Genomic DNA, 18,438 nt, shown 5'->3' on the forward strand with positions numbered 1-18,438 from the left:
CCCTGCATGTCGGTGGAGCAAACCAGGCATAGACCCGCTTGCCTCGCTACTCTGCTTTCTCAGCAAGTACAAGTAGATATAAAATGGCAGAATTAAATAAGGAGTAGCTGAATTTCATGGGCCCCTATCACTTCTGCAGTGTCAAAGTGTCCTTCATGTTGCCCCTTTTAAACAACACTAGAGGGTTGACTCTATTTAAACGGACTGAGGAAAAACTCAATAGGTGCCTCTCCCATTGACTTATACAGGACCTCGACTGGTCTGAGATGTCAGATTTTTGGATTCAGGCTTTTTGCAGCATTGAGGTATAATAAATCTTGAAAAATTGTGTTGTTTTTTTTCCTATAAAAAATTGAGTTTTCTAGTTGAAAAGACTCAAATTTTATATTAATAAATAACCCCCTAGATGTACACATAGTTGCCCTCTAAAACTTCTACCATTTTAAATGGCACTTGTTTTTGTTGTTGTTTATAAATTAGCAAGTTTTAAATACTACCTGGTTTCTGGACATCACTGTCCCTTGCAAGGAAAAAGCAGACTGACTGAGGTTTTAACTGTATCTATCGATCATCTGTCTATCTATCATCTATCTATGACTAAAGCCTTTTTTTTTTTTAAACAATCACTTCATTTCAGGGGCTCAAAAGTAATTGGACCAGGGGTTCAAAAGTAATTGGACCAGGGGTTCAAAAGTAATTGGACAATTGACTCAAAGGCTATTTCATGGGCACATGTGGGTAATTCCTTTCTAATGAACTCTGAGGAAGTGCCCAGTGTTTGGGGCACGAAACGCGTTAGTTTTCCGCACTCCCACTGCTGCTATACCACAATGTATGTTTAAATAAAGCCGAATATTGATATTATTCTTACCGCCTCCCGTGGATATGTCTACCTGCGCTGCCAGCGGATAATTGGTTGGATGTATTGGAGTACTCGGTTGAGAGTTACCGAGATCCCGCGATAGCTGCAGTGGACGAGGGAGAGAGGAAGGAGTGGGGAGAGCTCCGCCATCGAATCCTCTTTTGTTATCGGTGTCAGACAATTCCTTTCTAATGTCTAGCAATGAAGCAGACAAAAGCCCTGGAGTTTATTTTAGGGGGGTGCTTGTATGTGGAAGATTTTGCTGTGAATAGAAATGCGGTCAAAGGAGCTCTCCATGCAGGTGAAACAAGCCATCCTTAAGCTGCAAAAACAGAAAAAAAACCATCCAAAAAATTGCTACAATATTAGGAGTGGCAAAATCTACAGTTTGGTACATCCTGAGAAAGAAAGAAAGCTCTGGTGAACTCAGCAATGCAAAAATACCTGGATGTCCACGGAAGACAACAATGGAGGATGATCTCAGAATCATTTCCATGGTGAAGAGAAACCAATTCACAAAAGCCAAACAAGTGAACACCACTCTCCAGGAGGTAGGTGTATCGATATTCAAGTCTACCATAAAGAGAAGACTGTGTGAAAGTAAATACAGAGGGTACACTGCAAGGTGCAAGCCACTCATAAGCATCAAGAATAGAAAGGCTAGATTGGACTTTGCGAAAAAATCATCTAAAAAAGCCAGCTCAGTTCTGGAAAAACATTCTTTGGACAGATGAAATAAAGATCAACCTATACCAGAACGATGGCAAAAAAAAGTATGGAGAAGCGTGAAACAGCTCATGATCTAAAACATACCACATCATCTATAAAACGGCGGAGGCAGTGTAATGGCTTGGGCGTGCATGGCTGCCAGTGGCACTGGGACACTAGTGTTTATCCATGATGTGACACAGGACAGAAGCAGCCGAATCAATTCTGAGGTGTTCAGAGAGACTGTCTGCTCAAACTCAGCTAAATGCAGTCAAATTGATTGGGAGGCGTTTCATAATACAGAAGGACCATGACCCAAAACATACAGCCAAAGCAACCCAGGAGTTTATTAAAGCAAAGAAGTGAAATATTCTTGAATGGCCAAGTAGGTCATCTGATCTGAACCCAATTGAGCATGCATTTCACTTGTTGAAGATTAAACTTCAGACAGAAAGGCCCACAAACAAACAGCAAATGAAAACCGCGGCAGTAAAGGCCTGGCAGAGCATTAAAAGGAGGAAACCCAGAATCTGGTGATGTCCATGAGTTCAAGACTTCATGCTGTCATTGCCAGCAAAGTATTAGAAATTAACATTTTATTTTCAGTTTTTTAATTTGTCCAATTACTTTTGAGCCCCTGAAATGAAGTGATTGTGTTGAAAAAAGGCTTTAGTTCCTCATTTTTTTATGCAATCTTTTTGTTCAACCAGCTGAATTAAAGCTGAAAGCCTGCAGTTCAACTGCATCTGAGTTGTTTCATTTAAAATTTATTGTGGTAATGTACAGAACCAAAATTAGAAAACAAAGTTTTCTGTCCAAATATTTATGGACCTAACTGTATATATGTGTGTATGTATATATATATATATGTGTGTATATATATGTATATATATATATATATATATATATATATATATATATATATATATATATATATATATATATATATATATATATATATAGGGTACCTGGACAACTGACTATATGGTGTTTATTCAGTAGTTGATATAGTAAGGTTATCATACCTAGAAAGTATTTCTGTAAGCAATAACAATCCCTGCTTCTGTAGTTCAATATTGTTCTTCGGAAGAATGTTTTTTAAACTTCTCACTACAGATTCAATTCCTAAAGAAGATATATTTATTTTAAAATGTACAGTGTGTCAAGAGCTGATCATGATGAATTTACACTAGTAATAACTAGAATGAAGAATATATAATTGTGTGTTTATTCTCACCATATACTGAATAACATTTGGAGAAGAAAATCCTTTCCTCTGTCATTAACATGAGGCAGCTATAGAGTGACCAGATCAGGACCTCATTTGTGCTTAAAAGATTCTCAAACAAAAATTCTGCAACAAAATAATCATACTTTCAACATTCATGTTGTGAGTTCATTTGAGGTATAAAAAAACCTCACAACCCTCTAAAACGTATTAAATATATATAGATAGATAAATAACCCCCAAACCATATTCGTTTTTTTAACAATGGAGAATTACCTGGGATATCAGCATAAATAAATGCTGGTGCATATTTTGCTGGTGAGTGCACAAGGATAGCAGCAATACATTGTGCACTAGCTATCTGTAATAATTCTTCTCTAGACAACAGAACCTGGAAAATGAATCATGTTTGTAGATATGTGAAATTCTGTATATTGTAGGTTAGATTCTGTTAACTATGTACGCGGCATAATTACTTTTTTCAGAACTACAGGAAGTGGGTTTTGAGCTTCCAGCGTTGGTGTGCTTTCTGAATCACCAGGACTGTCTGATTCATTCATGATCATTGAAACAAAATGGTCATATTTTAACAACTGCTTAAGTAACCCTGCAAATAAAACACCACAATTAATTTAATCCTAGTTATTTATTGGATTACACAAATTTGTAAATATTTGAACATATTAAATTGAGAAAAATGTACAAAAAAAGTGGAGTGAAGTAATGCATGAAAGATAAAACAAAAAGAAGATGCACTTTTTACCTTTAAATATTCAACTATGTGAAAATTAAACGGGCAGTTCACCGTCATAAAATTATACACAACAAACAATGGGTTTCTAAATTGTATTTATTATTTTTTATAGTTAATCTAAAATATCATTTTTATGTCTTCCGAACAGGAGGGCAGATTAGTTAAAATTCCAACAAAGCAAGCCTGAGAATCTGGTTGTTCAAAATGTATCACAATTATTAATGATTTTAATTGTTTTAAAGGATAAGTAAACATATTTAATGTAGCACTTTATGCTATGATTTAGCAGTCAAGATCTATTCTGTACTACAGAGCTTTGCTATAGTGTGGAGCTCCTATAACCCAGCAAATTGTTAACCACACTAAAACAAACCATAAAAGCTATAAAAACCTAACATATTGGTATATAGACATTTCTTAAGTCAGCCTTTTTGTATCCCTCCCTCATGTAGCAGCTCAGAAAGCCAGGATGACTATAAAATCTTATAAATTCATATGTGTGGGTTGACCTGAAACCAGCAGGACACCCAAGATGTATGGGTCATGGGAACCAATTTACCCCTGGGGAGGTAGCCTCATAGCAGTCCTCATTTCATCTGCGATGTATCTATTGAATTCAATACTTCTTTGTGTGAAAGGAACACTCTTGACTTTACTTAATAAAGTCTATGTATCAAGTGGCTATAAATACAATGTATATAAGTGGCTTACCCATACAGTTTATTTGCAGCTCCTTTGTCTGTGCATTTTCTAAAGTGGCCAGAAAAAGGCCACAGAGTTTGTCGCTGAAATGAGTAGAAAGTTTTTCTGCAGCACTAGGTACGGAATAAAGTTTCCCATACAGGTAGCAGATGGCAGCCTTCACAACTTCATTAGGATATATCATTCCCTGTGTCAAGTATTCCACAAGTTCATCTTGCAAAAGATAATAGAGGAATAATGAAGACATGTTATGTGAATTAGATTTAATAAATGTTTGGGGTTTTTCCCCAAAAATAGCGCATTAGAAAATGGACTTGTAATTTTCTAGGAGCTTTTAAATATGAAGGGACATATTTTTATAAAAAAAAAAAACCTGTAGACCTTTTAAAGTTTTAAAATGGCTTTCAAAGACTGCCTTGTTTCTTAAGAAAATGAATATTTACTTGAATTTACCAGGCAATAACTTTTGTTGTGGTCAAAGGTCAGTTTTTGAAACCACTACTAAACTCACAAACTCTAAAACTACGAATGTCATGACAAGGGCCCATGTATCAAAGGTCAAATTTCAAATTCATGTGGATTTTTTTAACTCTGATAAATTAGAATATACTCGAAAACTACCGACCCAAAAACTCGAATGGAATTCAACTAAATTTGAATGTAGTTTTTTCTCCTAAAAGGCTATCTAAAGGGTAAGGCATTTTTTAGTAGCAGTATGCACAAAATGTCTCTGTCTTAAATATATTGATAATGGGTTGAGTGCAGAGGACTCTTGTATTTGTCTATCTTCAAATGGGTCACTGGACCTCTATCATTGACTTATACATGAACTCGGCAGGTTTTAGGTGGCAGGTTTCCAAGGGTCAAGGTTTGATAAATCTTGATTTTCAAATTTGAATTAAAATTCCAATTGGGTTTGGATTATTCCCAATTCGGAGTTTTGACCTAAAAAAAAATTTAAAAATTCAAATTAGAATTTACAATTCGAACCTTAATCGATCTGCCCCTTATTAAAAGAACTGAATAAAAATAGTACAAATGGAAAATTACGCTGAACACCTCGCTAGAAAATATGAATACCTCGAAAACCTCAAAAATCTAGTTTTTCAGACAATTCCTAATAAAAACAAAAACCTCTTAAAGTCTGAATTGATTTAAAATGGCCAATAGGATCAGCGAGCTCCTATTGACTTCTATAGGACCTTGACAACTTTTACCTGGCAAAGATTTTGATTTGCGTGGTTTTTATACTTAGGGGCACATTTACCTAGGGTCGAATATCGAGGGTTAATTAACCCTCAAAACTCGACTGCCGAATTGAAATCCTTCGACTTCGAATATCGAAGTCGAAGGATTTAGCGCAATTCGTTCGAATAGTTGAACTATTTTTAGTTCGAATCGTTCACTTCGAAGTTCGTAGTCGAAGGATGAAGTTGCCAATTCGATGTTTGAAGTAGGCAAAAAAAAACATTTGAAATTCGAACTATTTTTTCTTTATTTTCCTCTATTCCTTCACTCGAGCTAAGTGAATGGGCCCCTTAATGAATCAAAATTTTGAAGCTTTTTTTTTTTTTTTAAATAGGATTTTGGGAGATAGACCATTAGCAAACAAATAGATTTCAGACCTGTCTTCCCTTTTAATTTCAGAGTTCATAACAAAATTTACTTTAAAAAAAGTTGAAGGACTAAGCTCTATCATATACCAAAATGAGTAAATGTTCGGAACTCTAATTAAGAAATCATTAAAAAAGTGTTAACATTTCATTTGTTTGGATAACATTTTTATCAACTTCTAAAATTAATCTGCAACTTTATAGCACACAATTCAAAAGCAATTCTAATCTAGCAAAAGTTGACAAATATTATGACATAATAAATGCACAGGGGAGAAACTCACAATGAGTAGCTGCAAATAAGTCAGCAAGATCTGGAATGGCATCTAGCAACTTTCCCATGAAGCACAATAGTGACAAGCTCAAGGTCAAGTTGGTAACTTCACATAACTAGAGAGAGAAAAAAAGAAACTCCGAAAGAAATATTTGTCAGGAATATATTATATAAGATACAAATGAAAGTTTTTTTTGTATTTTAAAATCTTAACACCCTTAAGTAACTATAGCTTTCTCAAAAATAGTTTTAAATGCTTTTAATATGTAAATATTATTTATATTCAGTATGTAGCAATTTGTGTATTGAACTGTACCTTGAGGCCCATCATATTCCACAAAATATGTAAAATTTGTATGTGGGGATCCCAGGAAACTTGTAATTCGGGGGCAAATGAGGTTTTAATTCAATTGTACTCATACATATGGCTTCATAGGTAAAATGCATCCTCTGAGTTTCATTAGAAATGAAGTCATTCATGTGCACTTAACTATAATCTAGGTAACAATGTATCCCCATTGTAAAAGATAAGGATATTAAAAGTCACAAAGGAGTTCCATGTTATTAAAAAGGCATGTGGCCACAGACAGAGTTCTTTTATACAGGTTATGGAACTTCAAGGTCAGTTCATATCCTTATATTTTACAACAGGGGGAATAGTCCTCTTACATGTAGTTAAAGGGATACTGTCATGGGAACATGGAAAACATTCTTTTTTTTCAAAACGTATCAGTTAATAGTGCTGCTCCAGCAGAATTCTGCACTGAAATCTGTTTCTCACAAGAGCAAACAGATTTTTTGATTTAATTTTAAAATCTGACATGAGGCTAGACATAGTCAGTTTCCCAGCTGCCCCCAGTCATTTGACTTGTGCTCTGATAAACGCCATTCACTCTTTACTGCTGTACTCCAAGTTGATGTGATATCACCATAGCAGACTAAAAGAACAATGGGAAGGTAACCAGATAACTGCTCCATGATACAAGATAACAGCTGCCTGGTGGATCTAAGTACCGCACTCAAAAGTAAAAAGCCAAGTCTCATTAAGACACATTAAGTTACATTGAGTTGGAGGAATAACAGCCTGCCAGAAAGCAATTCCATCCTAAAGTGCTGGCTCTTTCTGAAATGACCTGAGATGGCTGCCTACACACCAATATTATAAATTAAAAAAAAACACTTGCTGGTTCAGGAATGAAATTTTACATGGTAGAGTGAATTATTTGCAGTGTAAATAGTGTAATTTCGAAATAAAAACGACACCATAAAAATCATGACAGAATCCCTTTAAATCACCAAGATGGCGACAGACCTGCTGTTTCACCAGAGGGCCAGCTGATATTGATTTACAGTTACTAGGAACCAGAAGAATCTAAGGTGTGGGAAATACATCCCTAAATCTCTTGCGGATTGTGCTGAAATTGTGCACCAGGTGATGCAAACTCATTGGAAAATAAGGAGAAGGCGTGAACCCACTCCGTATTGCTTAACTGGAGACCTGTCATGTGAAGTGGGGTCTACATTTTCAGATTTATTTTTGATGTCTGTTTTTCCATAGCAATACAAGAAATGTCCAAAAAGACAGGGAAAAAAATTACCCGTTTCTCACACTCATCCAGCACACGGTGTAAAACCTGCTCTAGGTGAAGTTCAGTTATTAGCTGTACCAAACCTAAATGGAAAAAAATGCATGTACAGTATGTATAATAATTAACATTTTATTACATGCACATCTGTCTCTGCTCAAGATATTGCTGAGCACTTCAAAAACAAAATTGACACTATCAGAAGGGACATTACACTACTCAACCCCCCTAGACTTCCACCACCCTCCCTCCACACTCCCCAGTCTCTCCTGTGCTCCCTCACCCCTGTCACTGATGAGGAAGTCTCAAAGCTTCTGGCCTCTTCTCACCTTACCACCTGCCCGCTTGATCCAATTCCCTCAAAACTTCTCCGCAATACCAACCCTTGTCTAATCAAAGCCTTAACTCACCTATTTAATCTTTCGCTCTCAACTGGACTGTTTCCTTCTCAACTAAAACATGCTCTTGTCACCCCCATTCTGAAAAAACCCTCTCTTGATCCCTCCAATCTTGACAACCTCCGTCCTATCTCTCTGCTACCTTTCATCTCTAAAATACTTGAGCGCCTAGTCTACAACCTACTAACCTCATTCCTCTCTGACAATAACCTGCTGGACCCCCTACAATCTGGTTTTAAGCCACAACACTCCACGGAAACTGCCCTGACTCGACTAACTAATGACCTTTTAACCGCTAAAGCCAACAATCATTTCTCACTACTAATACTGCTTGATCTCTCAGCCGCATTTGACACTGTAGATCACCCTCTCCTCCTCCAGTCCCTCCAGTCACTTGGCCTTCGTGACACAACCCTGTCCTGGTTCTCTTCTTACATCACCAATCATTCCTTCAGTGTCTCCTACAATGGAGTATCATCTTCTCCCCTACCTCTTTCTGTTGGAGTTCCTCAAGGCTCTGTCCTGGGACCATTACTATTCTCCCTCTATACTTCCTCCCTTGGCAAACGAATAAATTCGTATGGTTTCCACTACCACCTCTATGCTGACGATACTCAGATCTATCTCTCATCTCCTGATCTCAACCCAGAACTCCTAACTCGCGTCTCCTCCTGCCTGTCCGCTATCTCTACCTGGATGTCGCAACGCTACCTTAAATTAAACCTCTCCAAAACTGAAATGGTTCTCTTTCCTCCAACTAACACTAGTAGCATCCCCGAAGTATCCATCATAGTTAACAATTCCACTATTACCCCCTCTCCCCAGGCCCGGTGCCTTGGGGTTATCCTAGATTCTGCCCTGTCATTCACTCCTCATATCCAGTCACTTATTAAATCATGTCACTTCCACCTAAGGAACATATCCAAAATAGGATCATTTATCACCCAAGACGCTGCCAAAATTCTTATTCACTCTCTCATCATATCGCGTCTAGACTACTGTAACTCTCTTTTAATTGGCCTCCCCCTCCAGAGACTGTCACCTCTCCAGTCAATAATGAACACTGCTGCGAGGCTCATACACCTCAGCAACCGCTCCTCCTCTGCCTCGCCATTCTGTCAATCCCTGCACTGGCTTCATTTACCTTTCAGAATCAAATTCAAATTAATGACACTGACTTTCAAAGCACTTCATAACTCTGCCCCACCCTACATCTCTGAACTCATCTCTATATACTCACCTACTCGCTTACTACGCTCCTCTACTGACCCACTACTCAACTCTTCTCTCATTACCTCCTCACATGCTCGCATTCAAGACTTTGCAAGGGCTTCACCCCTCCTCTGGAACGCTCTTCCCACGGTCTGTCCGACTTTCTCCCAACCTTTCTGCTTTCAAGAAATCTCTGAAAACGCACTTCTTTCAAGAAGCCTACCCTCACTCTGCTTAACTACCAAACGCAACACCACATTTCTCACCCACTTAATTCGATCTTGCCCACTCCCACACCTTGTGTATTACTCCCTTCCCTTTAGACTGTTTGCCTATGCATAGGGTCTTCCTCACCTTTTTGTACCTGTATTGATTGTGATGTTTGTTACTCCATATATTCTATGTATGTAATTCATGTGATGTAGTTGTATAATCACATTTACTTTACAGTGCTACGCAATATGTTGGCGCTATATAAATACATGTTAATAATAATAATATTTATAACAAATATTGCTACTAAGGACAAAGTGGCTTATTTGTGTAGGTGAGAATTTACACCAAAATATTGCATAGAAATATTGCATATTTAATGTTCATATTGTTTAATATACAAGGCCAAGAAATTCACAAATTTCACCTATTTATAAAAGTGCTAGTGTCAAGAAATGACGCAGCCCCAAAGTACTGTATTTAAAAAAAAATTCATGGAAGATATAAGTGCTCCTCTCTCTTTCTCTGTCTGCTCACACCTGTGGAACACCATCTATGAATTCCTTAGGATAGAATCTTCCCTCAAAAGAGACTACCTGTAGTACTTATTATCCTCCTATTAGCATTTATGTGGCAGGGGCCTCCTTCCTCGTGTCTCTAACACTCAACAGTTAATCTAGAATGAATATGTACACTTCTAATGCTATGGTAATCATCACTATTTTTTTGTAACACCATTGCATGTGGGGCATTTGTCTGCATTTGTTTCTGTCTCTGAAACGTTTTTCGTTTAAAAGTCACCAGACCTAATGCCAGGAAATCTCTCTACAAAAAGTGTAGAATTTTCACAGGTGAAAAAATTGCTGGGGCAAGTGGAAATGCTAGTGAGCATTGTGCCAGTGGAAATAAATAACAGTATGCTGAAATAATGTTATTTCTGATTGTGCCCACATAATCTACAGATCAGTTTATATACTGCCAATAATTATTACTGTAAACAATGCAATTCTAGGTCAGTTTACTATTTGGTGCTCTGTGCTGTGTGTCATACAACTACTTTGAAGTTTCAAATAGATGTGAAAAACTTTTGTTGTATAAAGTGCTTCCATGAAGAATATTTTCATTTAAGACCTATTTACCTGTAATTCAAAAAAAAAGATTCACTTTAGACTTAAAACTTTATCTTACTTTTAGTAACTAGGTCTAAAACAGCTGCATCTTCAACATTCTGTAGCATACCTTAAAAAAACAAATAGGATTCAATAATGTACTGTAGACAAATGAAAAAGTATAAAATAAATCCAGAAAATTTACATAAAACTGTAAAATAAGGCTAATAAAATCAATCACAACATCGGGTTACTTAAAATTTGAGTTACAGGGCAACTCTTTTGAAGTAAAAAAATAACAAAAGTGGTATAAAGGTGATACCTTTATTGGCTAACTAATATAATCATAGCAAGTTTTCAGAACATTTTAGTTCCTTTTTCAAGCTGATTACTAATCACTAATCAGCTTGAAAAAGGAACTAAAATGATCTGAATGCTTGCTTGATTATATTAGTTAGCCAATAAAGGTATCACCTTTATACCACTTTTGTTATTTTTTTATTTCAAAAGGGTTGCCCTGTAATATTTTTACTGGCTAACACGGTACAGCAACTTTACCTGCAATTAAAATTTGAGAAAAGCAAAAGCTTCAGGGAACCTTTTAGACAGAAAATTAACTTTTTCACCTCATGGGTGTTCACTTTCTAAGAATGGAACAATTTAGAACTTTTTTCCAAACAGGTAGGAGATAAGGATCTACATGGTCACCTGACGCTGAGGCAGGGATAGGATGAACCAACTGGACTTTATTACTATTTTTTTGTTGTATCTATTAATCAACAACATATTCCACAGTGCTGTACAATAAATAGGTGCAGATACATTGAACATACATATAAAAACAATAAAAATAATAAGCGGACCCTATCCAAAAGACTTTATTATCTAATGAATAAGTAATCTTGACAGGCAATGACTACTAAAGAAAAAATTTAGTATTACATAAAAAATGGCATGAAATATAATTTTGCCTTATTATAGATCGCTGTTAAGGCCTCCCCTTCAGCATACAGTGCATTTTTGGCCACAGTTGTTAAGAAGAATATTTATGAGCTGGAAAAAGTGCAGAGATATGTAACTGAAGTGGTAACCTGAGAATAATACTATGAGGGTAGACAGTCACGGTTGTTTTCTCTGGAGAAAATGCGCTTGTGAAGTTACATGACACATTTACAAGACATTAGAGGACATTATAGACAGATAGCCAGGGATCTTTTTTCCCCATAAAATGAATCACCACACCAGAGGCCCCTCTTTAGACTAATTTGAAACAGTGTGGGTAGTTCTTCAGAGAAGGGCACGAAGGTTGTGGAATGCCCTGTCAGATGTTGTAAGTGCTGAATGCAGGTGGAAAGCATAATGTTGTTTTCTACCTGCATTCATCACTTACGAGTCTGTGTGAATACAGCCCTGGAAGAAAAAATCGTGTTTCGTCCTGTGCTCTCCTGTGGGCGAATGTTTTGAAATTGACCACAAGACCCGGAGATATCGATGTCCTCCATCTCCCACCAGTAGTATTGAGCTTAAGTGTATCCTTTGTTTCTACCGAAGTTGATCCAGATGCAGAGAAATTAGTTGTGCAGCATGCAGCCACTTTATTTATGCCGTTCTAGGCTGGGCCTTTGTGGCCTTACTTCAGATCAGGGCCTGCTGATCACAACGGAATGCAGCCTATGGAGGAGCTGTACTAGTCAATTAACGCACAACAGCTGGGAGCAATAACCAGAACCAAGGATACAGATGGAAAACCTAAATACAGGTAAAGTCTTTGGGGCAAATTCACTAAAGCGTGAAGCGCCTAACGCTAGCGCAAATTCAACAGTGTGACATAATTTCGTTACTTTGCTGATTTACTAACGGGCGCTGGCGTAAATTCACTAGTGAAATGGACCTACTCTAGCGCTACTTCGCACCCTTATGCTATGGCGAAGGGACGTAACTACGCTAATTCACTAACTTGTGCATTTTACTAAACGTTACTTCTTGCGCTAGACTTGCCTTCTCCACCTCAGACCAGGCCAAGTGCAATAGAGTAGATAGGGATTGCTTCAAAAAAAAGTTCCAAAAAACACTGGAGTCTTTTCCTTTTTTAAGGGTGATAGGCTGAAAAAGATCGTACATTTTTTTGGGGGTACCCTCCTTCTCCCCTACATTTCCTAACATATGGCACCTAACTATACAGTGGGCACATGTATAGGGCAAAATAACAACTCTATTTTATTTTATGAAGCTTTCCCAGGCTTGTGTAGTGTAATCTATTTGCTGCTACATATACGTCCATTGTACTTCAACTTGGCGCCGTATGCAAATGAGGCATCGCTAGCGTAGCTTCGCTTTATTTGACGAATTAACGCTAGCGCAACTTCGCTACCGTTCACCTCCCTGAGTGCAACTTCGGATTTTAGTGAATTAGCGGCGCCCTGGCGACTAGCGCAACTCCGCAGGTTAGTGAATTTACCCCTATTCCTCTAGGCTTCCTGTATAGGGTAGAGGTAAATGCAAATGGTCATAGTGTACCAGGTAACAGGTTCAAACCCAGCAAAGGACATGATGGAGAATAATTCCTTGCAAGAACATCCAAACAAGCAATTAGCTTTTTCCACTTTATTAAATGAATAAGCTTAAAGGAAAACTGTACTCCCAGAACAAATACTTAAGCAACAGTTTATATCATATTAAGTGGCCTATTAAAGAATCTACGCAAACTGGAATAGATATCAGTAAATATTTCCCTTTCACGTCTTTTCCCGTGAGCCACCATTTTGTGATGGTCTGTGTGCTCCCTCAGAGATCACCTGACCAAAAACACTGTAACTCTAACTGTAACAGGAAGACGTGTGGAAGACAGAAGTTTGTCCATTAATTGACAGATGTGACCTAACAAGTATGTGTGCCCTTGGTTTGTTTGTGTGCACCGTGAACTGTAGGATCCCAAGGGGTGACCCTTAGTACTAAAAATGACTATTTAGAATTACCTCATGGTGCATACTACTTAAAAAGTATATTTTTAAGAAAATGGTTTATTTAGATGAAGCAGGGTTATGAGCTGTTATATGTGATATACAGTATTTTTTTTTAGAGACCTATGTTGTTCTGGGGTATAGTTTCCCTTTAACTATTTTTAAAACGCAGTGGTTCATGATTACTTTCTTTAATGTAGACTACTCTCTAAACTTAACTTTTCACTTCCCACAAGGGTTGTGTGCTCGTTTCCACTGGAGAATGCATGCTTGGTATCCCTCAAGCATCACGGGGTGCTATATTGAAAATACTACAATTAAAATGCACTTGTGCAGTTACCCATAGCAACCAATGTATGCTTTTATTTTATAACGTGTAGTAGACTGTACAGGATTTCCACTATATTAAGAACAGTAATAGAAAAAAACTGAAAATAGGTTTTATTTCTGGTGTCCTGAACTGAAAAAAATAAGTATTTGGAAGGCCAACAACCCCTATAATAATATAATGGTTAACTAATATCTAGCTTCACCTACCTTAAAGGCTGCCAGGTTGTATGGTTTGCTCCTCTACAAGAAACATGAGAGACCTTTTCAATTTGAAAGTAAGGGGCCTTCCATATACTGGTGTTCCTGACCAGTATCTGACTGATCAATCCATGGGACAAACAGACAGATACTTCACATTTTGCAAGCTCTTTTTCACATCCCCATCTGTCCATGCACTGGGTGACACTGTGCATCAGCAAATGAATTTTTATAACCCACCTAAACAACAAGTCAATTAATATCCATGGTACATAGATATCAGTCAGGATTAATGTTATTGGAATGCAACAGGGTAGAACAAGGGACTTTTTTAAACCTGGGAATAATTACAGCACCCTATACCAAAAACCTATATTATCCTAGGGATTTAATGGCACTATTAACCTAATTTCCACACTAGTGAACTATTCTGAGGAAACATCAAGGGATGGTTTATTATTAGATATTAAGGTCAAACAAGTATTTACCTAGAAATGTTCCTATAAACTGAGTACAAACTCTTTCATGGCTGGTCAGTAGCTCTGTGACGCAAGATGCATAATTGCGCAGAATACTCTGAAAACTGGACAGCACATGCTTCTTACGAATAATCTAAATAGGAAGCAAAAACAGATGTAAATATTTTTTTTTTTTTTTAGTGCAATTGTAGTGAGTATCAATTATCATTTACCAAAAATAGGCACACTTGGGAGCATTTAGGAACAGGTGCTAAAGTTAACCAGTGCAGAAGCCCAGTGCAGCCTATTAGCAATCCAGTGAATCAGTCAAGAACCTCAAACGTCAGACAATTTTGTTCCAAATTTAGTTTGTGTTTGTCTAATAATAATAATAATAATAATAACAAATGTTGGATTAGAGGATATACTTGGAAGGTAGATATATTTGTTAGTAACATTTGCAGCTGAACCATGGGGACATTATACAAATATTTATAACTTTAACAGTATCCTCTTTTCCAACCATCATTTAGCACAGCTCAGGGCCACTTTAACATATGGGCAAATAGGGTCCACAAGAACAGGGGTCAATCATGTCATCTCCAATTGGTTTGGGATTTGGCCGAATTGTAAATCCTCAGCTGAAATGAGCACTTGTCTTAAAGGTCATGTGACTTTGCAACTCTCGAAAACTGCCCTGAAAAATTGAATATGAAAATTATAGTTTTGATTTAGCAATTTATTCAGTGAAACCTCTGTATTCAGTATTTGGCCAAAACCAAGTTATGCAGCTGCACACTTTGAGGCCTATTTATCAAAGGTTGGATTTTAGTGGCTTTTCGAGGTTTTTGAAAACACGACTAAACTCACAATAGCTAAATTGAAATTCCATTGTTAGTAAACAGGCCCCTTAATCGTGGGTAATTTCATTAACATATTAAATAATGTTACTGAGTTTTTGACAAATAATCAAATGCATTTTTACATTTGGCATCAACTATTGGAACTCTTTGCCTAAGGCTGTTTTGAAAACTCACATATCAAAACGCTAATTGGGGGAAAAGGTAGTAAAATAGTGTGAAAGATGACACCAAATTATGCATCATTTTGCCTTGACTCAAGAAGTTTCTCAACAGCATTCCTCCCATAGGGGTTTTCATTACTTTTGAAGCCTCTGTAGACCTGTAAAGAACTGTAAAGATTCACAGACACGCCTTCTGACCACATTGTCTTGATTTGTTCTTATTTGATCTAATTGTTTTCATTTTCACTAATAATGAAAATAAACATATTACTGATTAATACACTGTAATAGCAAAGGTAGTTTAAGGCAGCTTCTGCGATGCCACCGCCAATGCTTACCTTTCCTGTGCTGAAGGGGGTCCAGAAGGGGCTGCATCGCTAGTGCAGCACTCTGTGCACTTGAAGGGCCGAATTTTCAGTTGGAAAAATAGAAATTCGGCTCTTGAAGTTACCAGGAACGGCTTTTTTGCTATCCCTAGTAACTTATTCAGTGCTGCTTCCGGTGGCATGTTACACAACTCACCTCATGGCAGCAGTGCCCCTGGGGCCAAACCTCATGGGTTGTAAATCAATCAGCTCACAGGCCAGACAAATTTATCAAGGGTCGAATTTCAAATTCATGTAAGTTTTTTAAAACTCCGATAAACTCCCATGAACACAAAATTCGACCAATCTAAATTTATTATAAAAATTAAATTTTTTAAACTGGGATGAATAGGGTCGACCTGAAAACTTGAATCGAACTTGATTAGAATTCTAAAAACTCGATTCGAGTTTTTTCTCCGAAAAAAACTTGAATGTCAGGAAGGCTGCAAACAACTCTAAATTGATCCCTGGACGTTTCTTCTTGACTTAAACAGCAATTTGGCAGGTTTTAGGTGGTGAATAGGCAAATTTGAGTTCTTAAAGGGCCAGAGAATGATAAATCTTGAAAATCAAATTTGATTTTTTGAAAATTTGAATCGATTTGGAATAACTCCCTAGTCAAATTTTGTTTTGACCATGAAAACACTCAAATATTTAAATTTTCAATTTGACCCTTGATAAATCTGGCCCATACTCTACTTGGGGACCATACACTGGAACGCCACCTTTATATTGTTCCAACCGTTTTGGCTAATAGCTCCTCTGCACTTCTTCATCTGCTGATACACCACAGACTGGCAGACAACAGATCCATTGTTATACTATGGATAATGGTCAAAATCAGCAGACTTGTCATACTTTGCTTTGTATGATATTATTGTGTCTGGCCAACTTAAGTCAAAATTGTGGAATGTACAGAAAAAAAAGTAAATAAAATGGTTTGCACTTTAGTATAATGGCACAAAGGGTGCTTTGAGCACAGGGTACTCAAAAAAACACAGTGCTTAAAATACCATACTCTGAAGTTATGATAAATGATCAAGGAATAATTATGGGATTATAACCAACTTAGTTTTAAATGGAATGTTCATCTTCATGTGAGAACAATTGTTTTCATAAACTATATAGCTCAGTGAGATTGAACAAACAGAATTTAGAAGTGAAGCACTAACCAAACTCATTCCCATCATTGCAGAACAGGAGATACAAAGTTGCATTTCCCCAACATGATGGGTCACATATTTGCATGGTTAAAGGGCACCTGTCCCCCAAAAATCTTTCCCCCACAGGACGTGTGGTTTAACAGAGCCAGATGTGATTGTTTAATTATTTGGTTCCAAAGTCTTTGTTTTCAACTGTGGTTAGATAACTCGGCATTACACAGAATCAAAACGAATGCTAAACAGCAGTCAAATATGATACAGGTAACGCCATGTGGCCGGCACAATGTGCCTGGCGCTGCCCAAATGAATGCAGAGGGAGCACTGACTTGCTCCTGGAGGGCACTCTCTGTGGGTCTGTTCGCCCTACCAGTGTAGTGAGAAAAGCATCTCTGATATTGAGCAGAATGTACAAACACATAGGCACTAAGTGGAAATGCACACACACATACAATTAGCTACCTTATTTTCATGGCCGCCTCTGCCATCTTTGGTCATTCTTATTCACTCGGTCTGCTTCATAAAACTTTATGCCTGCATTTACTACAGGGTGGGAAAGGGATACTACATAGCCACCAACATTAAAGGGGTGGTTCACCTTTATGCTAACATTCAGTATAGTATAGATTGGCTAATTCTAAGCAACTTTTCAATTGGTTTTCATTATTAGTTGCCTTCTTCTTCTAAACCTTTCTATGTTTCAAATGGGGGTCTTGGACCCAATCTAAAAACAAACGCTGCTGTAAGGCTTCACATTTATTATTATTGCTACTTTTTATTACCGTATATACTCGAGTATAAGCCGACCCGAGTATAAGCCGAGGTACCTAATTTTACCTACGAAAACTGGGAAAACTTATTGACTCTAGTATAAGCCTAGACACAACTACAGCCCTGTCTCCCAGCAGCGCACATTCTGCCAAAGCGACCCCCCCAGCGATCAACCGGACTTCTTTGCAAAGTTGTTGGTGACAGAGAATTGCCAAACGGATTACTGTGTGCATTGTCCCACTGTCCCACTACCATGTGCAGAGGGTGCTGTTTGATATTACCATCACTGTTAATCTTTCGTATAACCAACAGAGGGTGCTGTGTGATATTGCAGTCACTGTTAATCTTTCATATAACCAACAGAGGGCACTGTGTGATATTGCAGTCACTGTTATTCTTCCATATAACCAACAGAGGGCGCTGTGTGATATTGCAGTCACTGTTAATCTTTCATATAACCAACAGATGGCGCTGTGTGATATTGCAGTCACTGTTATTCTTTCATATAACCAA

General features: G+C 37.5%; 1 protein-coding gene across 1 annotated transcript in view; it reads right to left on the reverse strand.

Moving 5' to 3' along the window:
- The window catches only part of LOC121403084 (meiosis inhibitor protein 1-like), a 34,723-nt gene that overhangs the window by 13,741 nt on the left and 2,544 nt on the right, over positions 1 to 18,438 (reverse strand). The window contains exons 2-10 of the mRNA XM_041590638.1: positions 14,636 to 14,759; positions 10,739 to 10,789; positions 7,740 to 7,813; positions 6,152 to 6,257; positions 4,264 to 4,467; positions 3,275 to 3,405; positions 3,075 to 3,189; positions 2,808 to 2,924; positions 2,596 to 2,695 (exon numbers count right to left, since the gene is read on the reverse strand). Coding sequence (XP_041446572.1) covers positions 2,596 to 2,695; positions 2,808 to 2,924; positions 3,075 to 3,189; positions 3,275 to 3,405; positions 4,264 to 4,467; positions 6,152 to 6,257; positions 7,740 to 7,813; positions 10,739 to 10,789; positions 14,636 to 14,759 — 1,022 coding nt within the window. The remainder of the gene's footprint in view (positions 1 to 2,595; positions 2,696 to 2,807; positions 2,925 to 3,074; positions 3,190 to 3,274; positions 3,406 to 4,263; positions 4,468 to 6,151; positions 6,258 to 7,739; positions 7,814 to 10,738; positions 10,790 to 14,635; positions 14,760 to 18,438) is intronic.

The sequence above is a fragment of the Xenopus laevis genome, chromosome 4L (assembly GCF_017654675.1).
Source record: "Xenopus laevis strain J_2021 chromosome 4L, Xenopus_laevis_v10.1, whole genome shotgun sequence".
NCBI classification, from domain to species: domain Eukaryota; kingdom Metazoa; phylum Chordata; class Amphibia; order Anura; family Pipidae; genus Xenopus; species Xenopus laevis.